The sequence below is a fragment of the Phacochoerus africanus genome, chromosome 8 (assembly GCF_016906955.1).
Source record: "Phacochoerus africanus isolate WHEZ1 chromosome 8, ROS_Pafr_v1, whole genome shotgun sequence".
In the NCBI taxonomy this organism is placed as follows: Eukaryota; Metazoa; Chordata; class Mammalia; order Artiodactyla; family Suidae; genus Phacochoerus; species Phacochoerus africanus.
In genome coordinates this window covers 75,763,440-75,790,546 of record NC_062551.1, presented here as the reverse complement: position 1 = coordinate 75,790,546, position 27,107 = coordinate 75,763,440, and the positions used below count along the sequence as shown (strand labels likewise).

Sequence of the window (27,107 nt, the reverse complement as noted above, 5' to 3'; positions counted from 1 at the left end):
TTCCACGGGCCACAGGTGAGGCCCTGAAAAGAAAAAGAAAGGAACAAAAGGATCTGACCGAGAGCCTGTGGCCAAGGTCTCGGTCAGAGGACAGTGACACGATTCCCCTTCACATTAGGATGCAAACCAGGCAGTGAGCGACAAAGGCCACGTCTTCCGCAGAAGTGCCGTGAAGGTTAGAAAGGAGGTCTCCAGGCCCCGCTGTCTCATCCTGGGGACCCGCAGCATTCGGGGGAAGGCAGAAAGGCCAATCTTTACCTCTCTGGATCCACCCAACAATATCTCTTCAGCATTCCACAGATATTTATGGAGCACCACTGTATGCCAGGCACCATGGAAGGTTCTGGAGATTTGCCTCCTGCCCTCCTGAAGTCCCACGGTCCCACAGGGAGCAGATGGTAAGCAATCACCGGGATCCACGCACGGTTACAAACCAGGGTAAGCACCACAGGGTGAGGGAACATCCCAGGGCTTCACTGAGACGCACGCAGAGGATCAAACATTCCGACTCAACCCTCCAAGGACGGATGCTGGTCCCCTGCGCTCCAAGTGGTCACCTGAGGACCTGCCCTCCACTGTAATTGCACAGAGCAAGGGGACACAAGCCCTGACAATGGCCCCGTTAATTTAGCCAGAAGCTCTGCCTCTGTGTGGCCTTGGCCAAGTCGCACAACTGCTCCGGCCCCCAAGGGCCCTCCCACCTCCCAACGGATGTTGGTATTTTAAGCCAAACCCAAGGAATATGGGATGTTGTGGGCGCTTTTTTCCTCTTTGGCTTTTTTTGGAAGGAGGCAGGATTGGGTTTCAAGTTTTCCATCCCATCTTTACACAATTACGGTTTTACTGCTCCATCTAAGGCAGTGGTTCTCAACAGCGGGCGAATGTGTCATCGTCGTCCCCGTCCCCCACCCCCCCACCCCCGCCAGGGACATTTGGCAGCGTAAGGAGACATCTGGGTTGTCACAACCCGAGAATGGCGGACACTAGTGGCATCTACAGGGTAGAGGCCAGGGATGCTCTGTACATCCTACAGGGCACAGCCCCGCCCCCACAACAGAGACTTATCCGGCTCAAGTGTCAACAGTACCGAGGCAGAAAACCCCTGGTCTCCGGTCATCTGGTCAAGTCCTTTGAGGATCTAGAGCAGATACTGGCCTATTACTGCAGGGTCATGTTACTGTTATTAGACACAGGGACACGGAGACCAAAGTCATTGCCACTGGTTTCCATGGCAGGTAATACCAGGCTCCAAGTCTCTAAAGAAACTGCATTATGCTCCGGTTATTTATTTTTGTAAGTCTCCCCACCAGACCAGGGGCAGAGACCACGACCTACTTGTCCCTGTGCCTCCACCACCTGGCATGGCATCTGGAAGACAGGAAGTGGGCAGCAAGGGCCAGAAGGAAGGAGAGGGCGGACTGCAGCCTCTTCAAAGCAGGGGCCACATCTTCAGCCTCCCCCAGCCTCAGCACCCAGCACGGTTCCTGGCACCTAGCCGCTGTCTTCTGAGTTCATGAATAAACAACCAGACCCTGAGGCCTCCAGGGCCAAGGGCGAAGCACCCCCCCTCCCCCAGACCCCTGAGCCAAGCCTAGGGCACCACTCAACCCTCTACAATTATCCATGAAGCATCTCCAGCCTGCTGGGCTCCCCCCCAGGTGCCGGGCTGGGGCAATGGTGAGCGAGACAGACCTGGCCCCTGGTCCTTAGAGCTCAGTCAGGCAGGGGAAGGCGACTGGCACGGGCACCAAGCGTAAACAGCAGGCAGTGCTTCTGCAGGGGAGACCTGGGGGCCTCTGGGAGCTCCTGGGAGTGGCCCTGAACTTAGGTGGAGGGGGGGATGTCAGTTAAGGCTCCTTGAAACAGCGACAACAGCATAAATAGTTCATCCTGCAAGGCCTGGGGCACGGGAGCAGCAGAGAAGGGGAGGGAGGGAGACAGGATGCTTCCAGTGGGAGTCAGGGCCCCGGTGCTGCCCTGGCTCATCTGTCCCCAGCCACCTGGCCCAGGTACTCACTCGTCCACGAAAGCAGCACTGAGTGGGTGGCATCCAGGCCCAGGCACTGGGCACAGAAAAAAAGGCAAACAGCTCCTTGAGTTGCCCAGTGCCACCAAGGAGTGAGGGCCAAAACCAGCATCACAGCATCAAACACTTATCAATTTCTTCCTAAGTGTCTGGAGCCGTTCCAAGCCCTTTACTCCTGTAATTACTTTCATCTTTATGACAACTCTAAGAGACGAACTATCACCCTCCCGTTTTTTCAGATTAGGAACCAGAGCACAGAGAAGGTGAAAATTGCTCAAAGTCACACAGTAATGTATGGAGGAACTAGGATTTGGATCCCGGGCCATCTGGCTGCAGAGCTGTGCCTTGAACCCCTACAGTGTTTGTACCTCCAAACCTCACCCACAGGCCAGCCACCAGCTGGGTATTGCCTGAGAAATGCCCAGGTGAGCAGGTGGAACCATGAGGTGGGGGGGAAGCACATCAGGAGGAGAACTTGGGGGACGAGCAAAATGCTCCGACCCAGGGACCCCCAGCGAGGGTTCCAGCAATGCAGCCCCCTCCCAGAGCAGCCGAATGCAGACACATCAAGTCTCACTGGGCATCCTTGTCCAGAACCACCTGGAGGCCCAGGGCAGGCACGTTACTGCGACCACCAGGGACTCACACACACCGAGCCAGCCACCACCCTGGAGCAGGCACCCAGGCAGGCTCAGCTTGAGATTCAGGTCCCACTGTGCCACCCATGTGCCAGCCTCTGCCTGAGCCAACACCCTCCCCTCTGCATGTCTGATGCCAGGACAAGCCTGGAAGGACCCCCTTAGGGCTGGGAGTTTCTAACCTGGCTCCTTTAAGGATGCCGGCGGATCAGAGCAGGCTGGAGGATCTGCTGCAATTAGCAGTACTGGCCCTGCCACTGTTTCTGAGTCAAGCATTCTGTCTTTTCCCACAGTCACTCACTCTCAGAAGAAAGGGATCTTTGAGAAGCTGAAATCCAACCTGTCAGCCAACAGATGGGTGGGTCAGAGCACCGGCTTTGCTGCTTTTTTTTGGCCACACCCGTGGCATATGGAAGTTCCAGGGCTAGGGATCTAATCCGGGCTACAGCTGCAACCTATGCCACAACTGCGGCAAGGCCAGATCCTTAACCCACTGCACGGGCCGGCAATCAAACCCGAGCCACTGCAGAGACACTGCCTGATCCTTAACCCACTGTGCCACACTGGGAACTCCCAGAGCACAAGCTTTGAAATCAGGCAGCCCTGACTCCAAACCCTAACCCCCCAACCTAGCAAATGTGTGACTTGACCTCTATGAGCCTCGGTTTACTCATCTGCAAGCTGGGTGTAATGACATCCCTGAGACCCAGTTAGTATACATACTCATTCATTCATTCATTCATTTAATCCAGGTTTATTAAGCACCCCTGTGAGCCAAGGACTGTTCTAGGTGCTTGGAATAGATCAATGGACAGAAAAGAAAAGGACTCCCTGCCTGATGGAGCTTACTGAGCCCAGGCCCATGCCCGGTGCAGCATGGCTACTCCACGGATGCCCCACCCCCACCCAAGCCTGAGTCATGGCCCCACATCAGATTCTCACATTTGAACTGCTCCTTTGGCAGAAGACTCACATTAGAAAGGTCTACACCTGCCCTTATTTCAGCCTCTGAGGTTTCTCGGAACAAGGCTCCTCCCTCCTGCACGGGACCCCTGTCAGCCAGCCCGCATCCCCATGTCAATCACGCCCTCGTTAGGATGCGTTCCAGGCTGCCACTGGCCCTCTTGTTAGTTCAACAAATGCTTCTTGGGTGCCACCACGTGTCAGGGGTGGCCCACCCTGGGATGACATCTGGGTTGCATCTCCTCCTGGCCAAGGTCAGGGCACACATGTGGACATGGCAGCCTCAGTTCGCCCCCAGGGACATTGACCCACATCGCCAGCGTGCATGGAAAATCAAGGCCACCCCTCCAGAAGTAGGTCCTGGGCTTGCCCGCTAACACGTGTGAAATCAAAGCGACAGGAATTCACATGAAATCCCAGCTACTGTTCCCACTCACTGGGACTCACACTATGATTTCCAAGATTCTAGTAAAACCAGGAGCTGGAGTTCCTGCTGTGGCGCAGCAGAAACAAACCTGACTGATACACATGAGGATGTGAGTTCAATCCCTGGCCTTGCTCAGTGGGTTAAGGATCCGGTGTTGTCGTGAGATATGATGTAGGTCACAGATGCAGCTCGGATTCCGAGTTGCTGTGGCTGTGGTGTAGGCCGGCAGGTGCAGTTCAACCCCTAGCCTGGGAACTTCCATATGCCATGGGTGTGGCCCTAAAAAGAGAAAGAAAAAAAACAGGAGCCATGTGTGCAGCTTCACCTGTTCCTCAGCGTGGAAAGCCTGGCCCCTATGTGACACTCAGGCACTAGTGAAGCACCGTGGCTGAGTCTGCTGGTCGCTCTGAAGTGTCTAGCACTGTGCCTGGCATCTAACAGGGGTTCAATCAATGTGGATTGGATTGAACTGAGTCAGGAAATGGAGGCTCAGGAGTTCCCGTTGCGGCTCAGCAGTAACAAACCCAATGTCACGGTCAGAAGTAACAAACCCAACTAGTATCCAGGAGGACGTGGGTTCGATCCCTGGCCTGGCTCAGTGGGTTAAGGACCTGGCATTGCCATGAGCTATGTACGGTGTAGGTGACCGAAGCGGCTCAGATCCTGCGGTTGCTATGGCTGTGGTATAGGCTGGCAGCTGCACCTCTGATTCAAACCCTAGCCTGGGAACCTCTATATGCTGCACCTGCAGCCCCAAAAAGCAAAAAGAAAATGGAGGCTCAGAGAAGCAAAGTGACCGGCCCAAGGTCACACGTGGGAGAGGGGCAGTAAGCCCCACACCCAGGTCTGCATGGCTCCGATGCCCCTGCTCGGCCTCACTTTGAACTTCTCCAGGTTGGAGCAGCTGCGGTTCAGCAGTCGCCTAGCCAGGAGCCCTCCCAGCACAGGCTTCCTGGGCAGAAGTCACCGCTCCTCCAGGCCCCCAAAAAGAAGAGGTGAGCACTGCATGAGACCTTATTAGGGAAAAGTAAAGAAAGGAACGCCAAAGTGCCCTGGCGGGCGCCTGTAACTCATGTGCAGAATGTTCCTTTCATAGGTGGCTTGAGGACAGGCCAGAGAGGCCAACAGCCCAGGGGCCCACCCCAGGCGGCTGATGGAACAGCATCAGGACCCAGCCTCAGGCTAGCGGTCAGGCTGGTTCTGCCACCAACTCCCACCAAACGCTGGAAAAATCACTTCTTCACCCAGGCTTCTTCAGATTCTCCGGGTCTGATTTTCCAGGGGTCTGGGCTGCCGCTGCCCACAGGGACGGGGGTAGGAAGGACCAGGTAAGAGCCAACATCTCCTTCTCTCCCAGATCGAGCTTAGCCCATATCCCACCCGCCCCGCTGCAGCGCTAACGCTCCATCCTGCCCCATCCCCAGCTGCCTGCAGGACCGCTGCACATGGCTCCTGGGCTGCTGGCATCACCAGGAAGCGGTCTTCGCTTGCCTTTCAGACTGCTGGTCCCTTTCAGCCTTAGAAGACTATCCCCAAGCACCTGCTTTACGCCAGGAGCTTTGCGAACACTGTGTCCCTTCCTCCTCGGGATGCCCGATGAAGTACAAGTTATAATTCCCGTCTTTCCTGTCATAATTCAGTTCCTTTCATGGCTCAGTGGTTAACGAACCAGACTAGGATCCAAGAGGATATGGGTTCAATCCCTGGCCACCCTCAGTGGTTTAAGGATCCAACTTTGCCGAGAGCTGTGGTGTGGGTCACAGATGCAGCTCGGATCCCACGTTGCTGTTGTGCTGTGGCTGGGGTGCAAGCCGGTAGCTGCAGCTCCAATTCGACCCCTAGCCTGGGAACTTCCATACACCATGGGCACAGCCCTAAAAAAAAACAAAAAAAATCCTGTCTTTCAGAGGGAGCTGCCGAGGCTGAGCCAGACAGACACCTGCCCAGGATCACGCAGCTAACAAGAGCCAGAATGCAAACACAGGTCCTGAAGCCCCAAATCTGTGTTCTCGTTTCTCCCTTTTTTTTTTTTTTTTTTTGTCTTTTTAGGGCTGCCCTTGTCGCATGTAGAAGTTCCTGGGGCTAGGGGTTGAATGGGAACTACAGCTGAAGGCCTACACCACAGGCACAGCAACGTCAGATCTGAGCCACATCTGCAACCTACACTGCAGGTTGTGGCAACACCAGATCCTTAACCCACCAAGCGAGCCAGGGATCAAACCCGCATCCTCATGGATGCTGAGCCTCAACGGGAACTCTTGTGTTCTCATTCTTCCTCGTATGTCAGCTCCCAGAGGACAGGACCTGGCCTATTTGATTGGCCAGGTGGTTACTCCCAAAACCCTGCCCAGGCCCTAGGAGAGCTTTGTGTGTTGCAGACAGGATAACCTCCCTGAGATCCTGCCCACAGCATCACTGCACTCAGGTGCTGTGGGCCTGGTCCTGCCTGCCAGGGACCCCATGCCATCCTGTCCCCACTTTGCAAAAGAGGAGGAGCCAGAGAGCAAACCTCAGCATGCGTGACACAAGGAGACAGCGGGCTGGGGAGGCGGGGGAACAGGCGGGGAACACAGGCGGGGGAGGGAGGAGGATTTGCAGGGAGACCCTCCCGGGTCCAACCCCAGCTTCCCCCCACTAGCTGCGTAAACCGAAGCAGACCTCCTGCACTCTCTAGGCCTTGGTGTCCTCCTCACCGGGCAGTGATGGCAGTAAAGGCAGTCACGCGGACAGAGCAAGTGCCCTTTCTTCCCCCGGTAAGGCGCCTGCCCTGCCTGGCCACCAGCTGGGGCAGGAGGCTCAGAACCTGGCAGTCCCGCAGGCAGCCAGCGCCAACAAGTCTACATCGGGGCTACATCTCTGGAGTTAATATTTACCTGCTTATGACCCAGATCTCCTGGGGCATCGGGCATGCCCGAGTCGCTCAGCCCTTGGAATGCAACCCCAGCGGGAACAGGAGGTGGGAGAGGCAGCGTGCTGAGTCCAGAGCCCCCACGGACCAGTACGACCCTTCCCCGCAGCACCCAGCCCCCTGTCATGTGACGTCCCATCTTCACAAGATCCCAGAAACGAGCAAAGGCTTGTGAAGGGGGAGCTGGGACCAACAGACGTGACCCTGAGCCCAGAGTCTGAGGGCTGTGGAGGTTGTTGTCCACACCGCCCTCACCAGATGGAGACTGAACTCTGCTGGTTAAGACCCAAGTTTTTAGGAGTTCCCGTTGTGGCTCAACGGTAGCGAACCCCACTAGTATTCATGAGGATGTGGATTCGATCCCGGGTCCCGCTCAGTGGGTTAAAGATCCGTGGGCTGTGGTGAAGATCGCAGAAGCAGCTCGATCTGGTGTTACCGCGGGTGGGGTGTAGGCTCTGATTCGACCCCTAGCCTGGAACTTCCATATGCCGCCGGTGCAGCCCTAAAAAAATAAAAGACCCAAGTTTTCAGACCTCAGTAATACGCCCAGGACAGAGAAGGATCCCCCAGACTCCGTGCTCCTCCCAGAAATCCCTCGGGGCATCAGCCCCCACTTCACAGATGAGAAACCTGAGTCCAGAGCCGGGCTCAGCTTGCCAAGGTCTCTGTAATTAGTGAGAGGGAGAGGTGGGATTCGAACCAGGCCTTCTGGCTGCAAGCACCCCAGCCTGACCGCCTCCAAAGCGCCACACTTCAGCTCACCTTTACCAGCTGCTCACCAGCGCCAGGCCCTGCTCTAAATGCCCCTCACATGACAACTGTCTTCATTCCAGGCACCGGATGAGGGAGAGGGTGGCATTTATTTCACTGGACACACAGCGGCCAAGGGGCAGAAGTGAAAATCAGAACCAGGCTGATTCCAGAAGCTCTTAGCTACCCTGCGTCTTCTCAGAGCCTACGGCACCCGATCTCCCCACCCGCCAACCAAGGCTGAGCCCCTAGACCGCAGGAGAACCCCAAACCTGGGAAGGAGTGGTGGCTCAACGAGGTTTCACAGCTCGCATCTGCCTGCACAAGGAGAGGAGTGAAGGCCGAGGAGGCCGAAGAAGGGGAGAGCGGGGGGCCCCCTCGGTCCTCGCTATGCCCCCCCTTCCCCAGCCCAGGGAGCTGCACCCTGTCCAGGGCCCACCGAGCCACAGGCTTCTCAGCACAGCCCACAAGCCCATCGCTTCTGCCTGCATTTCCCCATTTCACCGGCAGCAAATGTTTGCTGAGCACCTGCTGTGCGCCAGGCCTCATGGAGAAATGACCATGGGAAACAAGAGACGGAACCTGAGCTTCAGGAGCAGAGGAGCCCCCACCTGCCCCAGCAGCGAGGACCCGCCTTCCCCAGTGAAAGGCCCTGCCTTGGCCTGGAAGCCATGCCCCACCTCATCTGCCTGGGACCCTCCCGCCTACATTTTTCTTTCTTTTTAGGGCCGCACCTGCAACATATGGAAGTTCCCAGGCTAGGGGTTAAATCGGAGCTACAGCTGCCAGCTGTAGCTCCAAGCTACAGCCACAGCAATGTGGGATCCGAGCTGCGTCTGAGAGCTACACCACAGCTCACAACAACACTAGATCCTTAACCCAATGAGCGAGGCCAGGGATCGAACCTGGATACTAGCTGGCTTTGCTTCTGCTGTGCCACAACGGGAACTCCCCACCTACACTATGAGACTTAACACAAGCCAACTTCGGGGAAATATCACAGGATGTCCCCAAGGAGAGCCAGCCACTCGCCCCTCTGAGCAACTAACACTCTGGGTTGGAACTGCTCGCTTTGTTTTCCGACTCCCCCACCCTCCTGAGTTCCTTGAGGGCAGGGATGCTGCCCTCATGTCTGTCTCTATAGTACCCAGGGCAAGGTCCTCAGCACATGGGAGAGATTCAAGAGTAATGGGTGGATGGGTAGATGGATGGATGGGTGGATGGGAGGGTGGGTAGATGGGTGGAAGGTGGATGGATGGAAGGGTGGATGGATGGTTGGATGGATGGATGGATGGATTCATGGATATGTGTACAGGTGAATGGATGGGTGGGTGGATTAATAAAAGAATAAGTGAATGGGAGTTCCCGTTGTGGCACAGTGGAAATGAATCCAACTAGTATCCATGAGGATGTGGGTTCAATCCCTGGCCTCCTTCGGTGGGTTAAGGATCCAGTGTTGCCATGAGCTGTGGTGTAGTTCGCTTCAGCTCCAATTCAACCCTTAGCCTGGGAACTTCCATATGCTGCAGCTGCGGCCCTAAAAAGGCACAAAGAAAAAAAAAGTGAATGAAAAAAATGACAGGAGTCCATAAGCAGTGAGCAGACGTCACTGGGCTCAGACCCCTACTGCAACCTGGAATTTACTAAGCTCAGCTACGCAGGAGGCCCGGCTTTGCCCCGTATTTAGTCTGGCCCAACCACTCTCCATCCCGTGTTTCCCCAACCTGGTAAGAACCCTATGTGATCACTGTCTGTCTCCTTCACCAGCTGTAGCATAGGTGACATAAAGTCCGAGACTGTGTCTGGCCTAACAGTGACGTCCTCAGTGCCTTCCCCGAACCTAGACCACTGCAGGAACAAATGACAAACCAATGAACAAAAGACCCAGGGAGCTTCTTAAACCTGGAGCTTTCTGGTCCCAGCCAAGATCTGCTGGTTTAGAATCCCTAAGAGTAAGCCTCAAGAATTCCTATTTTGGAGTTCCCATCATGGCTCAGTGCTTAACAAACCCGACTAGTATCCATGAGGACGTGGGTTCCATCCCTGGCCTCGATCAGTGGGTTAAGGATCCGGCGTTGCCATGAGCTGTGGTGTAGGTTGCAGATGCAGCTTGGATCTGGCGTTGCTGTGGCTATGGTGTAGGCCGGAAGCTGCAGCTCCCATTCAACCCCTAGCCTGGGAACTTCCACAGCCCTAAAAAGACAAAAAAAGAAAGAAAGAAAGAAAGAAAGAAAAGCTATCTCCCTGGTGAGCACACCATTCCATTACACGCAAAGCAGCCAGCTCAGTGTCTGGCACACAGTGGTGCTCAATCAATGCTTAAATCATAAGCTAACCGTAGGGCTCTCTGAATTGTTTTCTCAATTCATTCTGTCTCTTATCCCGGTGACAGAGGAAGGGAAACAGAACACAGAGGCAAACATCTGACTCTCCCAGACTCCCAGAAACCTGAAATCCTTGCGGATTATTAGAATTGGTAGAGACCCCAGAATCTCTACCAGCCCATTTTGCAGAAGAAGAAACTGAGGCTTCGGGTGAAGTTAGGGGCAGGATGAAATAGCGCCCAAGCTCTCCTGACTGGTTTGAGGAGGAGGCGGGGTTAGAACCAGTCTGGTGTTCTTCCCGAGATGCTGAGGGCATGACGAAGTGGAGGCTGGTGTCCCCAGGATGCTGGGATTCTTGTCCAGAGTTGGTCCCAGGTGGCTGTAACGTAATGCTCGAGGGGCCTAGGCCCACCGGGGGCTCCAAGGCTTTGTGATCAAAGGGGTTGGACTAGATTGGGGTGCCCCAAAGCAGGGTGAACACAAAGCTGGAGCCCCAGAAAATTCTATCAGGTGATTTCCTGAAGAAGTTTGAGAGGGACCAGAGGGGTTTCAAGGGAAGGCTCCAGAGTCAGCTGGATCAGGGTTCAACTTCTACCACTTAACGAACTGTGTGACTTTGGGCAACTTACTTAACCCCCTCTGCTGCCCCGTCTGTAAAATGAAGATAATAACCCTCCATACCCACAGGACTGCCCCGAAGAACGGAAGGAAGATAACCCATGGAGCCTGGCACAGCCGAGGCCCTCAGCAAACACGGGTTATTTTTTTCAGTCTCTTGGGAGCATAATTACTAGCAGCCCTGTCTCACAGATGAGGTAACCGAGACCCTAGAGAGGCAAGACCCCTGCCTGGAGTAACAGGGCTCACGTGGAGCAGGGCCCCCGCCCCACCTGGCATCCATCAAATACAGCCGCCCTCCCCAGCACAGACCGCCTCCCTCCCTGGCCTCATGTGACCTGGCCCTGCCCCAGAGAGTTTTCCAATCACACTCCGGGGAGGAGGCCAATTCCCTGGGAAACTGCTCAAACATGGAGCCCTGGCGCCTGGGAAGGCTGGCTCCTCCCTCCCAGAGGCACCACCCTTTCTCTGAGATGATAAGAGAGCCACATCTAAAGGCACAAGGGGACCTGCAGATGGTGACATTCAACGGGAGCCTCCCGCGAGCCCCTCCCTGAAGTCACTCTCCACCTACTTCCATCCTTGACACTCTGGTTGTGTCACTCGTAACCAGCCTAAGCCCAGACACCGTGATATGCTGTGTGACCTCAGCAAGTCACTTAACCTCTCTGAGTCTCGGGAACCTCTTTAGAAAAGAGAAACATGCAAAGTTTGGGAAGCACGAAGGAAGCAGCCGAGTTTGCAGAATGACCTAGAAGCTGGCCTGGAACAGCCCCAAAATGTCTCCCTGATGTCCCCGTCCCTTTCCACCAGGACGAAAAGTCCTGGCCATGCTGCTCACGTCCCTCCCCAGCAAGAGACACTCGAAAGGCTCTCCATGGTCAAGATAAAGTATATGCTCCTAGCACAGAGCTCTCAAGTAGCAACGCCGCTGCACCCTCCTGACCAGCCAAGGCCCTACTATGTGCTCAGCCCCAGCCTCTGAACACGCCTGGACCCATCCCTCTCCCGGAACCAACTCTGCCTCTGGGCTGCTCTGCTCAGCACCCCCTGGGAAGCTTCTCTGAGCCCCTAGGCCTGGGTCGGGCATGATCCCCCCTCTGTCGGTTACCCATCTGTCCCCCCAAAGACAGAGAGCCACCGTTTCACTCATCTCTAGCTCCCAGCCCAGTGCCCTGTTCCCAGTAGGCGCCCAATAAAAATATGTTGGGAGGAGAGGAACGGGAGGACCAGCAAGTGAAAACAAATTAACTCATCCGGGAGCTCCGGCATCCTCCCCCGCACACCGGGCATGTCGTGGGAGAAGCCCGCTGGCTCCCAACTCGCCCCACTTCTGTTAGCGTAAAGACTTGCTGAGCTAAACCTCTCGGAGCACTCAGCTCAGTGCCTGCCACAGGGTGGTGAGTTCCGAAGCTCCCGTCATGGCTCAGCAAAAACGAATCTGACTAGCATCCATGAGGACACAGGTTCAATCCCTGGCCTCGCTTAGTGGTTTAAGGATCCGCTGTGGCCATGAGCTATGGTGTAGGTCGCAGACGTGGCTCAGGCCCCACATTGCTGTGGCTGTGGTGTAGACAGGCAGCTACAGCTCCGATTCGACTCCTAGCCTGGGAACCTCCATATGCTGCAGGTATGGCCCTAAAAAGACCAAAAAAAAAAAAAGGTGAGTTCCTTGCATTAGACCTCTGGGGAAGAAACGTGGGAGGTGGACGAGAAATGGGGCGCTTAGCTTCTGCTACAAGGACTGAATTCCCTGGACACCACCCTCCCAGCTGGCTCAGATGCTGCCCCCAGCTGCCAGCACAGGTTTCAAGCCCTGGCAGCCCAGTGCCCTGGAGAACGTGAGTCCCACAGAGTCAGGAAACGAAGGCTCAGCCCCACTGTGCCATCTCAGACCAACCACCAACCTCTCTGATCCCTTCCCTCTACACCAAGGCAGCTTGTGGGGACCCAGCAATCTCCACCTGTTCCTTTAGTGGCTGCAGAAGGACCTCTGCCAGGCTGGGCAGTCTTGGTGGGCCCTTACCCCACCCTCCCCTGGTCAAGGTTTCATTGAGAAACATGAGACCGTCCCCAACGTCCCCTCGTGTATAATCCAAATCCACCCCACCTTCTCCCATTTCCTAAGAGCATCCCTGCTCCCATCAAAGGTCAACGCCTCACCCTGCCAGCCCCGCACCATCGCATTGGGTACCACCCTGTCTCCTTCGCCTATAGATCTGATCCCATAGCTGTCCCCGTGTGTCTTGTTCCCTCTGGGTGCTCTCTCTTCCCCTCCAGCAGAGGCATCTCTTCCTAACTCCCCTTCACTCAGCCAACATCTCAGCGCTGTCCACACACGCCCTCTCTCCTTGTTCCCCTCCTGTCCCACAGCCACACCCACTTCAGATTCCAGCCCCATCATCTTCCAAAAATGCAAATTCTTTATTTCAAAGCCAGAGAAAACAGGAATAAGAACCTGACCAGTGTCCATGAGGATGCAGGTTCAATCCCTGGCCTCGCCCAGTGGGTTAAGGATCCAGTGCTGCTGTGAGCTGTGGTGTAGGTTGCAGACACGGATCAGATCTAGCATTGCTGTGGTTGTGGTAGAGACTGGCAGCTGCAGCTCCGATTCAACCCCTAGCCTGGGAACTTCCATATGCTGAGGATGTAGCCCTAAAAAAAAAAAAAAAAAAAAAAAAGCTTTTCTTCAGAGAGACCCCCGACCACCTCAAGCTGACAAATTCTGCACCACTACCCCCCATGTACACCCCCTCCTTTCCCAACAACCCCCTCCCCCAGTTCCCATCACATTACATTAGGTTGTTTCCTTTGCAGGACTAATTACATAACATGCAGTTACTTTATTCACTCATTTGATTTGTCTGGGTTTGTTTCTGTTTGGGGGGGGGGGGGGAGTTGGCCACACCCACAGCAGGTGGAAGTTCCCGGGCCAGGTCCTGTACCGGAAACACAGCAGGAACCCAAGGTGCTGCAGTGACAATGCCGGATCCTCAACCTGCTACACCACAAGAGAACTCCCTAATTTGTCTGGCTTTTGCCTCCTCCATCATCACATAAGATCCCCAAGGGGCAAGGCTCTGCCCAATTGGCCTGCTCACTGTTGTAACAACCGCCAACACTGCCAAGCTCTGACATGGACCAGGCGCTGTCCTGAGCAGCGGACCTGTACTTTCCCCATTTTCCCCTAACTGAGATACAGAGGGGCCAACTCAGTTGCCCAGGTCCAGCAGAGAAAGAAAGAGGCCCCGCAGGAAGCAGGATCCCCCACACCCCCTTCATGCCCCGCACAGACCCCGCCCTTTGTGGGCCCTAAATAACTACCCTGCCTGATGCACAAGGGAATCGCCGTGTCAATGACCGTCACAGACCACAATATTGAGAGAGGTTGTCTTCAGGTGCTGCCAGAAAGGGGGAATTTCCATTTTCTTCTCCCGGTATTTGCCAACTTTTCTTCAATGGTCACATAACACATGCATAATTTAAAGTAAAAATAAACCCTTATTTGCAAAGACGTCCAAAGGTTCGGGATAATGCCTGGGTTCGGGAATATTTTTCTTCAATTTCCAGAGACTATTATTCCTCTACTTCATTTAAACCATTGTTTTTCTAGGGAAATTGAATAAAAAGCCCGCATTTTTAAAGCTCGCTCCAAGTCTGCCCACTTCAAACAATGAAGAGGGCAGTGATGGGAGCTGGTTCCCACCTCGCGCCTTGCGTGCTAATGGCTGGAACTCAGGGATGCATACCAATAATCAGGCTGCTGCTAGGAGGGGGAGCTGGGCAGAGGCCAGGCTCGGGGGGGCACTGTCCAGGCTCTAACCAAGACGGGGACACAACCTGCACTTCTGGCCAAGTGACCCATCGGCCACCCCTAGTTCCCACAGCATGCGGGCCCTGCTGCCAGGGGCCATCAAAGGCACAGCCAGGCCAGACCCTGGAAGGGGTGGCACCGCGCCAGGACAAAGACACGAGGTTGAGAGCTGGGGCTTGGGGACAAACAGAACGTTAACCCACGGGGCTTCTGCTCCTCACAGCCTCGTGGCTCTGGGCAGGCAAGACAACTTCCCTGAGCTGCAAAACAGAGCTGACAAACAGCCCACTTCTCAGGACAGACGGCTGAAGACTAAACAAGCTCCCTCGAGCCCCGCCCACCAAGGTGCCCACCACCCTGCCCCTACCGTCCCTCTGAGCTACAGCTATCAGCGCTCTCCATAAACACGGGCCATTATTATCAGCTCTTCCCAGACAGCAGCCCTGGGGGCCCATCTGGGCTCCAAGTTCTGTTCTAGGCCTTGACCCGATGGCACAGGGTGATGAACCAGCCACATGGGTGCAAAAACACACGTCCACTCCAACAAAGAATGGCTGAGTGTGTGGAGATTCCAGACATGTGGCGAATCCTCTCTCCCTCCCTCTGCAGAAGGAAGAAAGGGGGATATGGTAGAAAGAGCTCAGGGCCCACGGGGCTTGGATTCTGCCACTTCCCCTGGGGCCTTGGGAAAGTCACTCATCTCTCTCTCTCTCCCTTTTTTTTTTTTTTTTTTTTGGCTGTGCCCATGGCATAAAAACTTCCTGGGCCAGCGATCAAACCCATGCCCCACCTGTGACAATGCTGGATTCTTTAACTGCTAGGCCACCAGGAAACTCCACTTTAAGACTCAGTTTCTTCATCCTAGGATGGGATAATGGCACCCACCGGCAGGATCAGTGTGGGAATTAAATGAATCAATGCATGAAAAATGTCATGTACAGGCATTACAGTATAAACGTGAGTTGTGTTTAGACAACTAAGCTCCTGATTACCTGCCTAAAGGAAGGGTAGACATAGCACAGGTAATCAAAGACCCCGGATAACCTAAATAACAGTTACCTTTTTTTTTTTTAAGTGCCTTTTATTTTTATTTTTATTTATTTTGTCTTTTTAGGGCCATACCTGCTGCATATGGAGGTTCCCAGACTAGAGGTTGAATCAGAGCTCTGTAGCTGCCAGCCTACGCCACAGCCACAGCAACACCAGATCCTTCACCCACTGAGTGAGGCCAGGGATTGAGCCTGCATCCTCATGGATACTAGTCAGGTTCATTTCCACTGAGCCACAATGGGAACTCCACCTTTTTTTAAATTTTTGGCCATGCTTAGAAGTTCCCAGACCAGGGACTGAATCTGAGCCACAGCTGTGACATGAGCCACAAGCTGTGGCAATACTAGATCCCTAACCAACAGTGCCAGGCCAGGGATCAACCCCACACCTGTGCAGCAACCTGAGTCACTGCAGGCAGATTCTTAACCCACTGTGCCACAGCAGGAACTCCTAAATAACAGTTACTTTTATCTTTGGCTTTTCTTGTATTCTTAAGGGTAGAGAGAGGGCAACAGACCCACCTTCCCAATTCTGTATTTTTTTGGACTGATATTAAAATGAAAATCTTTTTTAAGAATCCACCAGCCACAGCTGCTGGGGCTAGAGCATCAGCAGGCTTGGAGGATAACAAGAAACACCGAGAAAACATCAAGATCTGCAGGGGAAGGGGTGATCCACAGAACACAATGCCCTGGGCACAAGAGGCCTAGCAGGTCCCCCCTGCAGGTACCCAGACGATGCTGTGTGCTCTGATTTGAGAAGGGTTCAGGACTTGCCCTGTTCTGCCACAAGCCCTGCAGGCTCCTGGTTCACCTGACACCTGAGCCAGACTGAACTTCCAAGAGCTCATGCCTCTGAGCCTTTGCATGAGCTGTTCCTTCTACTCGGCTCCTTTCCTGCTCCCCACCCATTCTTCTGCTGTAGTCTGCACACACCTCCACTGTATGTCACTGTGCACGAGCCCCTCTCCCAACCAGGGCTCTCAGACTGTACAAGAGCTACAGCCTGCCCATTCAACAGTCTGACTTTACTCTGTCCCTGAATCCATGTGGACGGGTCCTGCCTACCACTGCCTAAGCCACCCCCCCACAGTTCTCACCACCCGTGTCCTGGCCATCTCACCTTCCCTGCCCCGAGCTATCAGACCTGTCCACGGTCTTTCCTCGGGCACCATAGCCGCTTTGCCTCCCAGACACCCAGGTCATCTCGAGTGTAGTTATTCCATCAATGGCAGGGCAGGCTCTCAATTAACTGGAATTGATCCTCATCCAGGTCCCCTCTCCTTGGTGCGTGGGAATACAACAACACAGCTTCTGGAGTGGAGAGCTCATTAGAGGGCCACTTATAACCCTACCATCATAGCGGACCAAGCCCAGCCGCTGCCACACTCTCAAGGACCCTGAACCAGCCCTGGAGTGTTGTCCCATCCAAATGCAAGCTCTGGGGGAGGGGGAGGGAGTGGGATTCAGAAGGAGATTGGGGTTGGAAGATGCAAACTCTTCTATTTAGAGTGGATAAGCAATGAGGTCCTGTTGCACAGCACAGGGAACTATGTCCAATCTCTTGGGACAGAACACGATGGACGACAGTACGAGAAAAAGAATGTATATACGTATATATGTATGACTGGGTCACCATGCCGACAGCAGAAATTGACACAACACTGAAATCAACTATATGCTAATAAAAATAAAACAAAATAGGAGTTCTCGTCGTGGCTCAACAGTAATGAACCTGACTAGTATCCATTAGGACGCGGATCTGATCCCTGGCTTTGCTCAGTGTGTTAAAGGATCCAGCATTGCTGTGAGCTGTGGTGTAGGTTGCAGATGTGACTCAGATCTCACGTTGCTGTGGCTGTGGCACAGGCCGGCAGCTGCAGCTGCAATTCGACCCCTAGCCTGGGAACTTCCTTATGCCTTCGGTGTGGCCCTAAAAAAAAAACAACAACAACAAAAAAGAAAATGAAACAAAAAATAAATAACATAACATAAAAAGAAGGCATGCTCCAGGGAGGGGCTGTGCCCAAGTCACTCACTGCTGGGTCCCACATGTACTAGTAAATGTTTAACAACTGGTTCTTGAGGTTTGGGGAGGGTGTGGGGGGGGGGGGGGACATTGATTCAGTGATTTCCAATATCTATGGTGTAAATACTCTCTACTCTCACTGTGGCCCATTTCAAGCTACAAGGTGACACTGCTGAACAAAGTGCTGGCGAGTGATAGGCAGCAGCACACACCTTACGTGCATTACAGACTGTCCTTGACTTAGAAAGGTTCACTTAAGAGATTTTTCAACTTTATGATGGTGCGATTTTTCAACTTTATGAAGGTGTGAAAGCAATACACATTCAGTGGAAGCCGTACTTGGCATTTTGAATTTGGATCTTTTCCTGGGCCAGTACAACGCTCTCTCACAATGCTGGGCAGGGCAGCAAGCCGCAGCTCCCAGCCAGCCCCGGGATCACGAGGGTAAACAGCAGATACGCTTACAATCCAGACAGCCACTCTGTTTTTCACGTTCAGTACAGTACTCAATAAACTGCATGAGATATTCAACACTGCACTATACAAGAGACTTTGTATTAGATGATTTTGCCCAACCAGAGGCGAATGGGAGTGTTCTCAGTACATTTAAGGTGGACGAAGCTGAGCTATGATGCTTGACAGGTTAGGTGTATTAAATACAAAATGTAGGCTATTTTCAACTTATTACTTCCAACTTTCAACTTACATTAGTTTATCAGAATCTACCGTAAGAGAAAGAAGTGATATATACGCGCGCACGCGCGCGCGCACACACACACACACACACAAAACACAAATCACCGCAAACACATAAGTAATAGTGAAAACACAGTGAAATAATAGGGAACTACCATCTTTTGAATACTTATTACCCTTGTTTGGAGGGTAATTTATTTAATTGTAAATTTATATACTACAGCCAGTTGAAACACTATAAACTTATAGTTTAACAGCAGTCTTGCAAAATTCCTAAAATTTAACAATCAGCTCTCATGCTTTGGTACAAACTGACCCCAGCACACCACTGCCCAGGGCCAGGCACAGGCTGGGGAAGGACAGGTCACTCCTGGAAGCTCTAGCAGACGAAGACCCCAGAGGAAGGTGACGCTAAGGCCCTCCCCTGAGGCAAAGAGAAACCAAGGAACCCTTCAGGGACACATGGCAAGAAATGAGCTGAGCTGAGCTGAGCTGAGGCTCAGGCAGCACAGTAGAGCAGAAAGAGGACCTTGGCCTGATGAGTCTGATTCTCTTTCTGGGACTTGAGGTCAAGGACAGAAGATGAAAATCCAAAGGCACTAAAGACAAGTTTGCAGAGGCAGCAAGGACTGGGCAGTCAGGCAGACCCAGGCCTGAGACCCTCGCTGCCTGGGACCTTAGACAGTCACGTGCTGTGCTTTATCTTCCTCATCTGTAAAGTGGGTATGAGCCTATCTTCACTGCCTAATTATCAGGGCTGCTGCAGAAACAGAGAGATAGTGAACACTGAAAGGGCAGCAGAAATCTAAGGTACTATGACCATAACGTGTATATACAGTACAGATCACCCACTTTATCTTTCCAAAACTTAAACCTAAGAAGATTATATTCTCTCCACTCTGCTCCTTCCCACTGTTTAAGAGATCATCTAAGAGCTAGCCCAACATCCGGCACATACCAGATTCCAGAAAGATCTGTTAAGTTACCGTTAATCTGTTAATTTTTTAATTGAATTTTTTGTTTGTTTAGGGCCTCACCCAAGGCATATGGAAGGTCCCAGGCTAGGGGTCGAATGGGAGCCACAGCTGCCAGCCTACAGCACAGCCACAGCAACACCAGATCCTAGCCGCATCTGCCACCTACAGCACAGCTCACAACACCAGATACGAGCTACATCTGTGACCCACACTACAGCTCACAGCAACACCAGATCCTTAACCCACTGAGCAAGGCCATGGACTGAACCCTCATCCTCACGGACACTAGGTCGGGTTCTTAACCCACTAAACCACAACGGGAACTCGTACAGTAACAGTAGGCCTTTCTCTTAAAATTAATGTGTACCTGGGCCCCAAGGAGTCCATCAAGTTTCCCTCCTCCCCAGCCTCCGCCAAAGCTAAACTGTGAAAGAGCACAATTTAAGAACCATTAGTTCTTAGACATCCACATAATCAGCAACGATGTACTGAGCACCTACTATGTGTCAGGCACTGCTCTAGGCTGGTGATCAGGACAGGCATGGTCTCTGCTATCAAAGGCTTGTAGCCCTCTGGGAGGGGCAAAAAGCCACCCAGACCATAGCGAGGGCTCTCTGAGCATCACGAACAGAAATTCTTGAGCCAGCCTGGCTGCCCAGAGAGGAGAAGATCCCTGAGTGAGAAGCAAAGAGGGAAAGGATGGGATGAGCTTTCTGGAGAAAGGGAACAGCCAGGGCAAAGGTGCAAGAGAAACAGAAGGCAAGTGTGATGGAGCAGAGACAGACTAGGGCACAACCCAAGGCCTCACAAGCCATAAGAAGGGGTCCCGGCTTCACTCTGAGAAGCTTCAACCCTCAGGCACGGGGACCGTCGCCTTCCTTTCCAGTTTATGTCCCCAAGGCCTGGACACTGTGGGGCCCAGAGCTGGGTGGACACAGGGATGGATGGATGCTGCTGAGCATGTTAACAAGATTGCACAACCTGTCCACTCTCCCCAGCATCCGAGGAGCAGCAGATGGGGCTTCGGGAGGCGGGGTGTGACTTCCCCTGACTGAAGCCTTCTGGAAGGCCAAGGACTTTGAGGCAGTATCTCAGCTCCGAAGCCAGTGGGAAGTGGAGCCCACCCCCACCACCCCCTGCTGTGGCCCAAGGCAAGGCCTCAGGCTCTGGAGGCTAAAGGAAGATTCCCAAACCCTGCTCTGGAACCCCAGCCTGGGAGAGAGAAACAGAACTAGCCCACACTCTCAGGCATCAGGCCTGGCCTCCCTCTCAGAGAGCACCCCTGCAGGCCCAGGAGGCTGGGCCTCATCTGCACAGGGCCCACCCGGACACACTCTTCCATCTCAAGGAGTGGCCAGGCCTGCCCGGGCTCTGTGGCCACGGCCTTCCAGCCAACTGGGCCAGCCTCTCCTCCCACACTCTTCTCCTCCAGGAGGCTGCCTCTGGGCCAGGGGCCAGGGTGGGAGAGGCTGCCCTGGAACAGAAGCGAGAGGAGTATCTCCTGACTTCACATAACCCCAGGGACCCTCAGGTCAGTGCAGGGGGAGGTGAACCACAGTGACAGCAGGACTTGAAGGCCGGTGAAGCAAATGGAAAGTGAAGCCCAGGGTGGGGGTGGTGATTCCCAAACTGTTCCTATGGCAACCTGCTGAGGACACACAGGGACAGACACACACACGCTGATGCACAAAGGCCAGGCAGGAGTCATGCCGAGGGATGGGACACCCGAGGGACACAGAGACTCTCATGGGGGGAGGGGACACACACACTAGTGATACAATCACTCCAATGACACAGAGAGACGACTTCGGCTCCAGGACTCTGCCCCCCAGAGACACCGACACACAGCCGCGCACGGAGGAGCCAAGGGTTCCGGGGAGACACGGGCTCCGGGAGTCTCCCTCGCAGAATCGGGGCACACAAGGATCCTGCAGAAGCAGGGGCCAGGACCCCACGCGCGATCGGGACCCTGGACTCGGTGACACTCTCACAGGGACGCCCGCGGCCCCGGAGAGACCCGGAGCCCCACCGACGCCCCGGCGGCGTCTCGGGAGCCCGCGGAGCCCCCAGCCCGGCGCCCCCCGGCCCCGCCCCGCGCTCCCGGCGCCCCGAGGGCCGCACTCACCGGCTCCAGCCACTCGGCCGCGCCTTTGTTGTCCGCGCCGCTCACAAAGGCGCCGGCAGCCGCCCCGCGCCTCAGCTGCCCCGGCGGCCGCGGGCGCCCATGGCCGGGCCGGCCCAGCCCCGCGCCCCAGCCGCCCGGCCCGCTGCCCGGCCCGCCGCCGCCGCCGCCGCCGCCGCCCGAGCCAATGGCCGCGCCGCGCGCCGCCCGCGAGGTCACGGCCCGGCCGGGAGTGCGCCCGTCGCCGCCGCTGCCGCTGCCGCTGCCGCCGCCGCCGCCGACGCCGAGCGGCCTGGTCCAGCCGCCGCGCACTGCGCGCCGCGGCGCCGCCCCCGCCCGCCCGGCCGGCCGCTCGGCCGCCTCGCCGCGGCTGAAGTCACCGCTTAACCCCTGGTGGCCGGGCCGCTGCCGCCGCGCCCCGCGACCCCCGGGAGGCCGGGAGCTCCCGCCCACCGCCCGCCGCAGCCCGAAGGCTCCGATCCCTCCCGCCCCCCCTGCCCGGGTCACGCCGACCCAGCCTCTGGCCGCACGGGTGGGGAAACTGTCACCCGCAGGGGAGGGTCACAAGAGACCCCCGCACACACTCCTTCCCGCCTCGGATCCCCTCCCCCCCCCTCCATTCTCCCATCAGAGGCTCCCCCACACAACCACGCTTCCCCAGTCTCCCCGGAAAGGCCCCCAGCCCTAACCCTCACTTCCAAGAGTTCGCCCAAGGCTTCCCCAGAAGGCTGAGGGATGGGCCCCGACCTAGTCTCAGCCGCAGGGGGTCCTCCAGCCCCTCCTGCGGCCTTTAGATCAGCCTTGCACCCTGGCTTCCCTTAGGCAGCCTTGAACCCTGGCGTCCTTTAGGAACCTCAGGAAGCACCATCCTGGAGGCTGCAGGCATTGAGGGCTTTGGACTAGCAACCCCTCTGCCATGCAGCTCCACTTTCCAGATGAAGACAGAGGCTCAGAGCTGTAACTTGTCAAAGCTCACCCAGCAAGGAAATGGTAGACAGAACCCAGATCCTAGCACTTCCCTCTCTCTCAGCCCCCAAGCTGCCAAACTCCCCAGTGACTCCCTCTCAGAATTCCAAAGAGGAAATTGCAGATATGATGCAATTAATTATACTTATCAGGTCATTAATTAAGATTACCCCTGTTGTTATAAAACACTGCCCTGCTACCTCTGGATTTGCAAAGAAATTCACACTCAGGCTTATCAGCAATTACTCCTGGGTTGATAATTATGAGCTCTGCAGCCTCCAAAGGGCACAGGTGTATGTGGGCTGACGTCTGTGTCGGCCTGTGTTCATTGATTCAAACAGCCAGTAAAAACATGTTTTAACTACTCCCTATTGGTCAGGCAGCAGCCTAAAGGGCTAAGAATGAAACAAGGAACTACACGAACCCCGGCCCTGCCCCCTTGGCTGTCCTAGGCTAGGAGGAGACACGGATAACAGGCCACTACAGTGCAGCGAGACAAGCCACGCCAGTCCGCGCTCTCTGAAATCATCTTATTCATTGATTGGTTTGCTTGTTTATTGTCCATCTCCTCACGAGAACATAAGCTCCATAGAGCCTGTCCTAAGAGTTGTTCATAGAGTCATCCTAACCCCGGGGGCGAGGGCAACACTGGGCTCATAGTGCGTGGCCAGTAAATCTTTGCTGAGCCCTCCCTAGGTTCCAGACATCATTCTAGGCACGCAGGAGACACCAGTGAACAAAACAGACAAGGCTCCTGCCCTGCTGGAGCTTCAGTTCCAGGGACGAATAAATGATGGCTGTGACAACGACAGAGAGGAAAGTTGCTGAAATGCCAGAAAAATAGCAAGAACATCTTCGGATGTCTATCGAGTGACCTCAGGGCTCATGGTATTAAGCCTTGGACCAGAACTTAGATGTTCATGTCCTGCTGGCCTAGACAGAGCCAAATACAACTCCCTGGACCCGCATTTGCAACCTTTCAGACCTACTCCAACTCCTTCTCTATCTTGTTTCTCTTCTGGGCCTGAGCCCCCCTGAGTCCTCCGGTCTGAATGCCTGCCACCTCTTCAATGGCTCTAAGGCTTACCCTCCCTTCAGGAACTATCGAAGGCCCAGGAATTCCCGTTATGGCTCAGCGTGTTAAGAACCCAACATAGTGTCCATGAGGATGCAGGGTCCATCCCTGGCCTCGCTCCGTGAGCTAAGGATCCGGCCTTGCCACAAGCTGTCGTGTAGGTCTCAGATATGGCTCGGATCCAGCGTCGCTGTGGCTGTGGTGTAGGCCAACAGCCACAGCTTCGATTCGACCCCTAGCTGGGGAACTTACATATGCCTCAGGTTCGGCCCTAAGAAAAAAAAAAAAAAAAAGGCCCAGAATCCCTAGGAAGCCTCCCCACATGATCTTTGTTCCCCAACCACCTCTCCTCTGAGCTCTATAGCACTCATGCTTTGGTTAGCTACATTTGTTAGCTGGTTCTGGGCATGTACTGACTTGAAGCATCAGCTTGAGGGCAGCTATACCCAGGCTTGAGGGCAGAGGTCATACCTCAGGCCCCCATGGTGCCCCCAGAGCCCAGCCCAAGTGAGCACCCTCAAACCCTGACCAATAGAACCCTCTGGATCCAGGGTTGCAATCTACCAGCTTGTGGAACAACTAGAGCATGCAGAAGCATTTTCTTTTGCCCACAGTGGTTTTGTTATTATTGTTAATTAGTTACCAACATTTAACAGTTGGGAGATTTCCCATCAATAGCCAGACTGCTGGCTTCTCTTTAAAAAGTCTGAAGATCTGCCAGTGCCAGGCCCCCCTGGTCACACTCTGTAGGCCCCAAGGAGCAGTGGCCCCTTAACAGTGTTCTTCCACCAGCCACCATCCTTCCCAGCCCTGACACCCATTTGAACTTGCGGTCCCTCCTCTAAATTAGTGTTTTCATTTCATTTTCCCTCCACATTCTACTTTTACAAAAAAAAGAAAATCGCAAAACACGTAGTCGAGGATAAGTGAACCTGCAGCTCTCACCTTCCAGGCCAGGCCTGGCCCCCGCCCAGGCCAGTTCTCCTGCAGGCTTGCTCTGTCACCATCTTGCTCTCCTGGCACACACACCCTCTTTCTCACGCCTGCCCAGCCTCACATTCTCAGCTCCACGGCATGAATGAATGTACAAAGTATTTCTTTCACTGGGCCTTTCACCCGCGGCATATGGTGATTCCCAGACTAGGGATCTAATCGAAGCTACAGCTGCAGCCTACACCACAGCCCCAGCAACTTGGGTTCCGAGCCGAGTCTGCAACCTACAGCACAGCTCACAGCAATGCTGGATCCTTAACCCACTGAGCGGAGCCAGGGATCAAACCCTCATCCTCATGGATACTAGTTGGATTCTTAACCCACAAAGCCACAACAGGAACCCTTCATGGGGCTTTTGCCTATACTGTCCCCTTTTGCCGTTACTGCTCCTTCCCCTCCGACACTATGGCTTTTCGAAGCTCTCCACATGGACATCGCCTTCTCAAAGATCTGTTCTCTAGACCCCAAGACTGGGCTCCCAGGCTCCCTACGGTCCCTCCTCTGTGCACCCATCCTACCGTGTTATGTGTCATAGTTCCCCCATGGCTTCCCCCAGACTGCGTGAGTCCTCAGGGGCTGGGATTCTGCTGTCTGGTTCAGGCTGGAATCCCCAACACCTGGGACAGAGCCGGATGGAACATAAGCACGAGATAAATATTTGCTAAATAGATGAGCAAATGGGTTTCAATAGCCATGAAAGGAACAAAAAGGATTTCTGGGAACGTTTCCATGTCCCAGAACATTCAATTAACCAGAATGTCCCCCTCACTGAGCATTCTGGCCGTGCGGGATTTGTTGTGCAAGCACAATCGTGAATGACACATCTGGATGGAACTGGGACGCTGTCCTCCCTTGTCTCCACTGCTGACCTGGGAAGGAGTGCTTGGTGGTATTTTTCCATAGGCTAGAGAAGCTAAGTGAATTGCCCAAGGCTGCCCAGCAAGCTGGTGGCAAAGGATGGGAACTCAGGGCTCCTACCTCTGCCTCCCTGCCCAGCATCCCCCTTTCCACTGCCCCAGCCCTATAGTGAGTCAAAAAGGAAGTGGTGTGGAGTTCCCTGGTGGCTCAGGGGGTTAAGGATCTGGCATTGTCACTGCTGTGGCTCTGGTTACAGCTATGGTGCAGGTTCTCTTCCTGGCCAGGGAACTTCTATATGCTGCAGGTGTGACCAAAAGAGGGAAAAAAAGGAAGTGGTTGGAAGGGAAAGTGGACTTCCCAAGTCCAGATACCACCTTTGCAAAGGCATGAGGAATGGAGAATGTACAGAAAGCAGCTAGTCATTATTTCCTGTACCATCAAACCAATCAGGAACAGGCTCTCATCTAAGAGAGGCTGGATCATATTTTGATTATGAATGAGAGTGATAGAGTCGGTCTTACCTGTTCGCATACCACTCTGGCCCCTCCCTGGTTAGTAGAACCGGCATTTTGAAGGGGGCTGGGATGGACTGAGCAATCTACCCACCACATCCCAGTGTCCTCAACTCACTTTTTTTGTTTGTTTGTTTAAGGGCTGCACCTGTGGCACGTGGCAATTCCTGGGCTAGGAGTCAAATCTGAGCTGCATCTGCCAGCCACAGCATAGCAGGATCCAAGTTAAGTGTTAAAGATTCGGCATTGCCATGAGCTGTGGTGTCGTTCCAGGCTGGGGGATCAAATCAGAGCTACAGCCACTGCCTAAACCACACCACAGCAACGCTGGATCCAAGCTGCACCTTCAATATATGCCTCAGCTTGCCACAATACCAGATCCTTAACCCACTGAGCAAAGCCAGGGATCGAACCCGCATCTTCTCGGATACTAGTTGGTTCCTACAGAAACCAACAGAAACTCCTATCTCGTAGGATTTTGAAAGATCAATCTAAAGCATTCTAACAGATTTTCAAAGACCTCACTGACCCAAATTAGACAAATATGCTATATTATACTATATTATCATAAACAACCATAACTATTCTTTATGAGAGGCAGCCCAGTATAGTGCAAATCAAGAGTTCAAACTCCAAACACGGTTGGAGAAGAGAATTACAAATATGAAAAGGGAGAAAAATAGGAAAAAACCCTGTGGTGTTGGACTGGAGTTAGAGATATTGGTGTGAGCACATAGCTCTATACACCTAAAGGGCCTGGGACACAGGAATGCCCAACGGCAATGAACACACTTTGCAGCCAGATCATGGCTTCTAAGTACCATTCTCCACTGAAAGAAACCAGAGCTCCTTGGAGAAAGGGCTGATTCCAGGGGAAGAACAAGTTGTGCCTGAAACACAGGGTTGGGGCCAGAAATTGCTCAAGAATTGATGGAAATCCAGCAAAAGGACACAGACACCAACTCAAAGAGGCTTCTACTAGCCAAACCAAGGGCAAATTGAGCATCAAAATAAATAATGATTATAAGGACTTATATTCTGTTACATACAATAGGAAACCAAGAGGTTACGCTTTTTTTTTTTTTTTTTTTAAATAGGGCTGCACCTGTGGAATGTGGCAATTCCCAGGCGAGGAGTCAAATCTGAGCTGCATCTGCCAGCCACAGCCACAGCCACAGCATAGCAGGATCCAAGCCGCATCTGCAACCTACACCACAGCTTGTGGTAATGCCGAATTCTTAATCCACTAAGTAAGGCCAGGGATCAAACCCATATCCTCATGGGTACGAGTTGGGTTTGTAACCTGCTGAGCCACAACAGGAACTCCCAAGAGTTTATGCTCTTGATGTAAATAAGTAAATG

General features: G+C 54.0%; 2 protein-coding genes across 10 annotated transcripts in view; both read right to left on the bottom strand.

Moving 5' to 3' along the window:
- The window catches only part of ARHGEF10L (Rho guanine nucleotide exchange factor 10 like), a 166,690-nt gene that overhangs the window by 126,026 nt on the left and 13,557 nt on the right, over positions 1–27,107 (bottom strand). Inside the window, exon 1 of one of the 9 annotated variants that reach the window (XM_047792096.1) lies at positions 21,345–21,446. The exons of the other annotated variants lie outside the window; for them this stretch is intronic. The gene's annotated coding sequence lies outside the window, so the exon portion shown is untranslated. Of the gene's footprint in view, positions 1–21,344; positions 21,447–27,107 lie in introns of those variants that run through there. 9 annotated transcript variants of the gene reach the window in all.
- Positions 21,207–25,801, bottom strand: LOC125133330 (glycine-rich cell wall structural protein 2-like). The gene is made up of 2 exons (XM_047791439.1): positions 25,755–25,801; positions 21,207–21,861 (listed from the first exon to the last, which is right to left on the bottom strand). The coding sequence occupies exons 1-2, from the start codon at positions 25,799–25,801 to the stop codon at positions 21,207–21,209; spliced, it is 702 nt and encodes a 233-aa protein (XP_047647395.1).

Excerpts from the sequence above, each read along its gene's own strand:
- LOC125133330 (XM_047791439.1), bottom strand. The coding sequence starts at position 25,801 with ATGCCGGTTCTACTAACCAGGGAGGGGCCAGAGTGGTATGCGAACAG. Across the intron at positions 21,862-25,754 it reads CCAGAGTGGTATGCGAACAG|AGGCTGGGTCGGCGTGACCC; the intron begins GTAAGACCGACT and ends CCGTGCGGCCAG.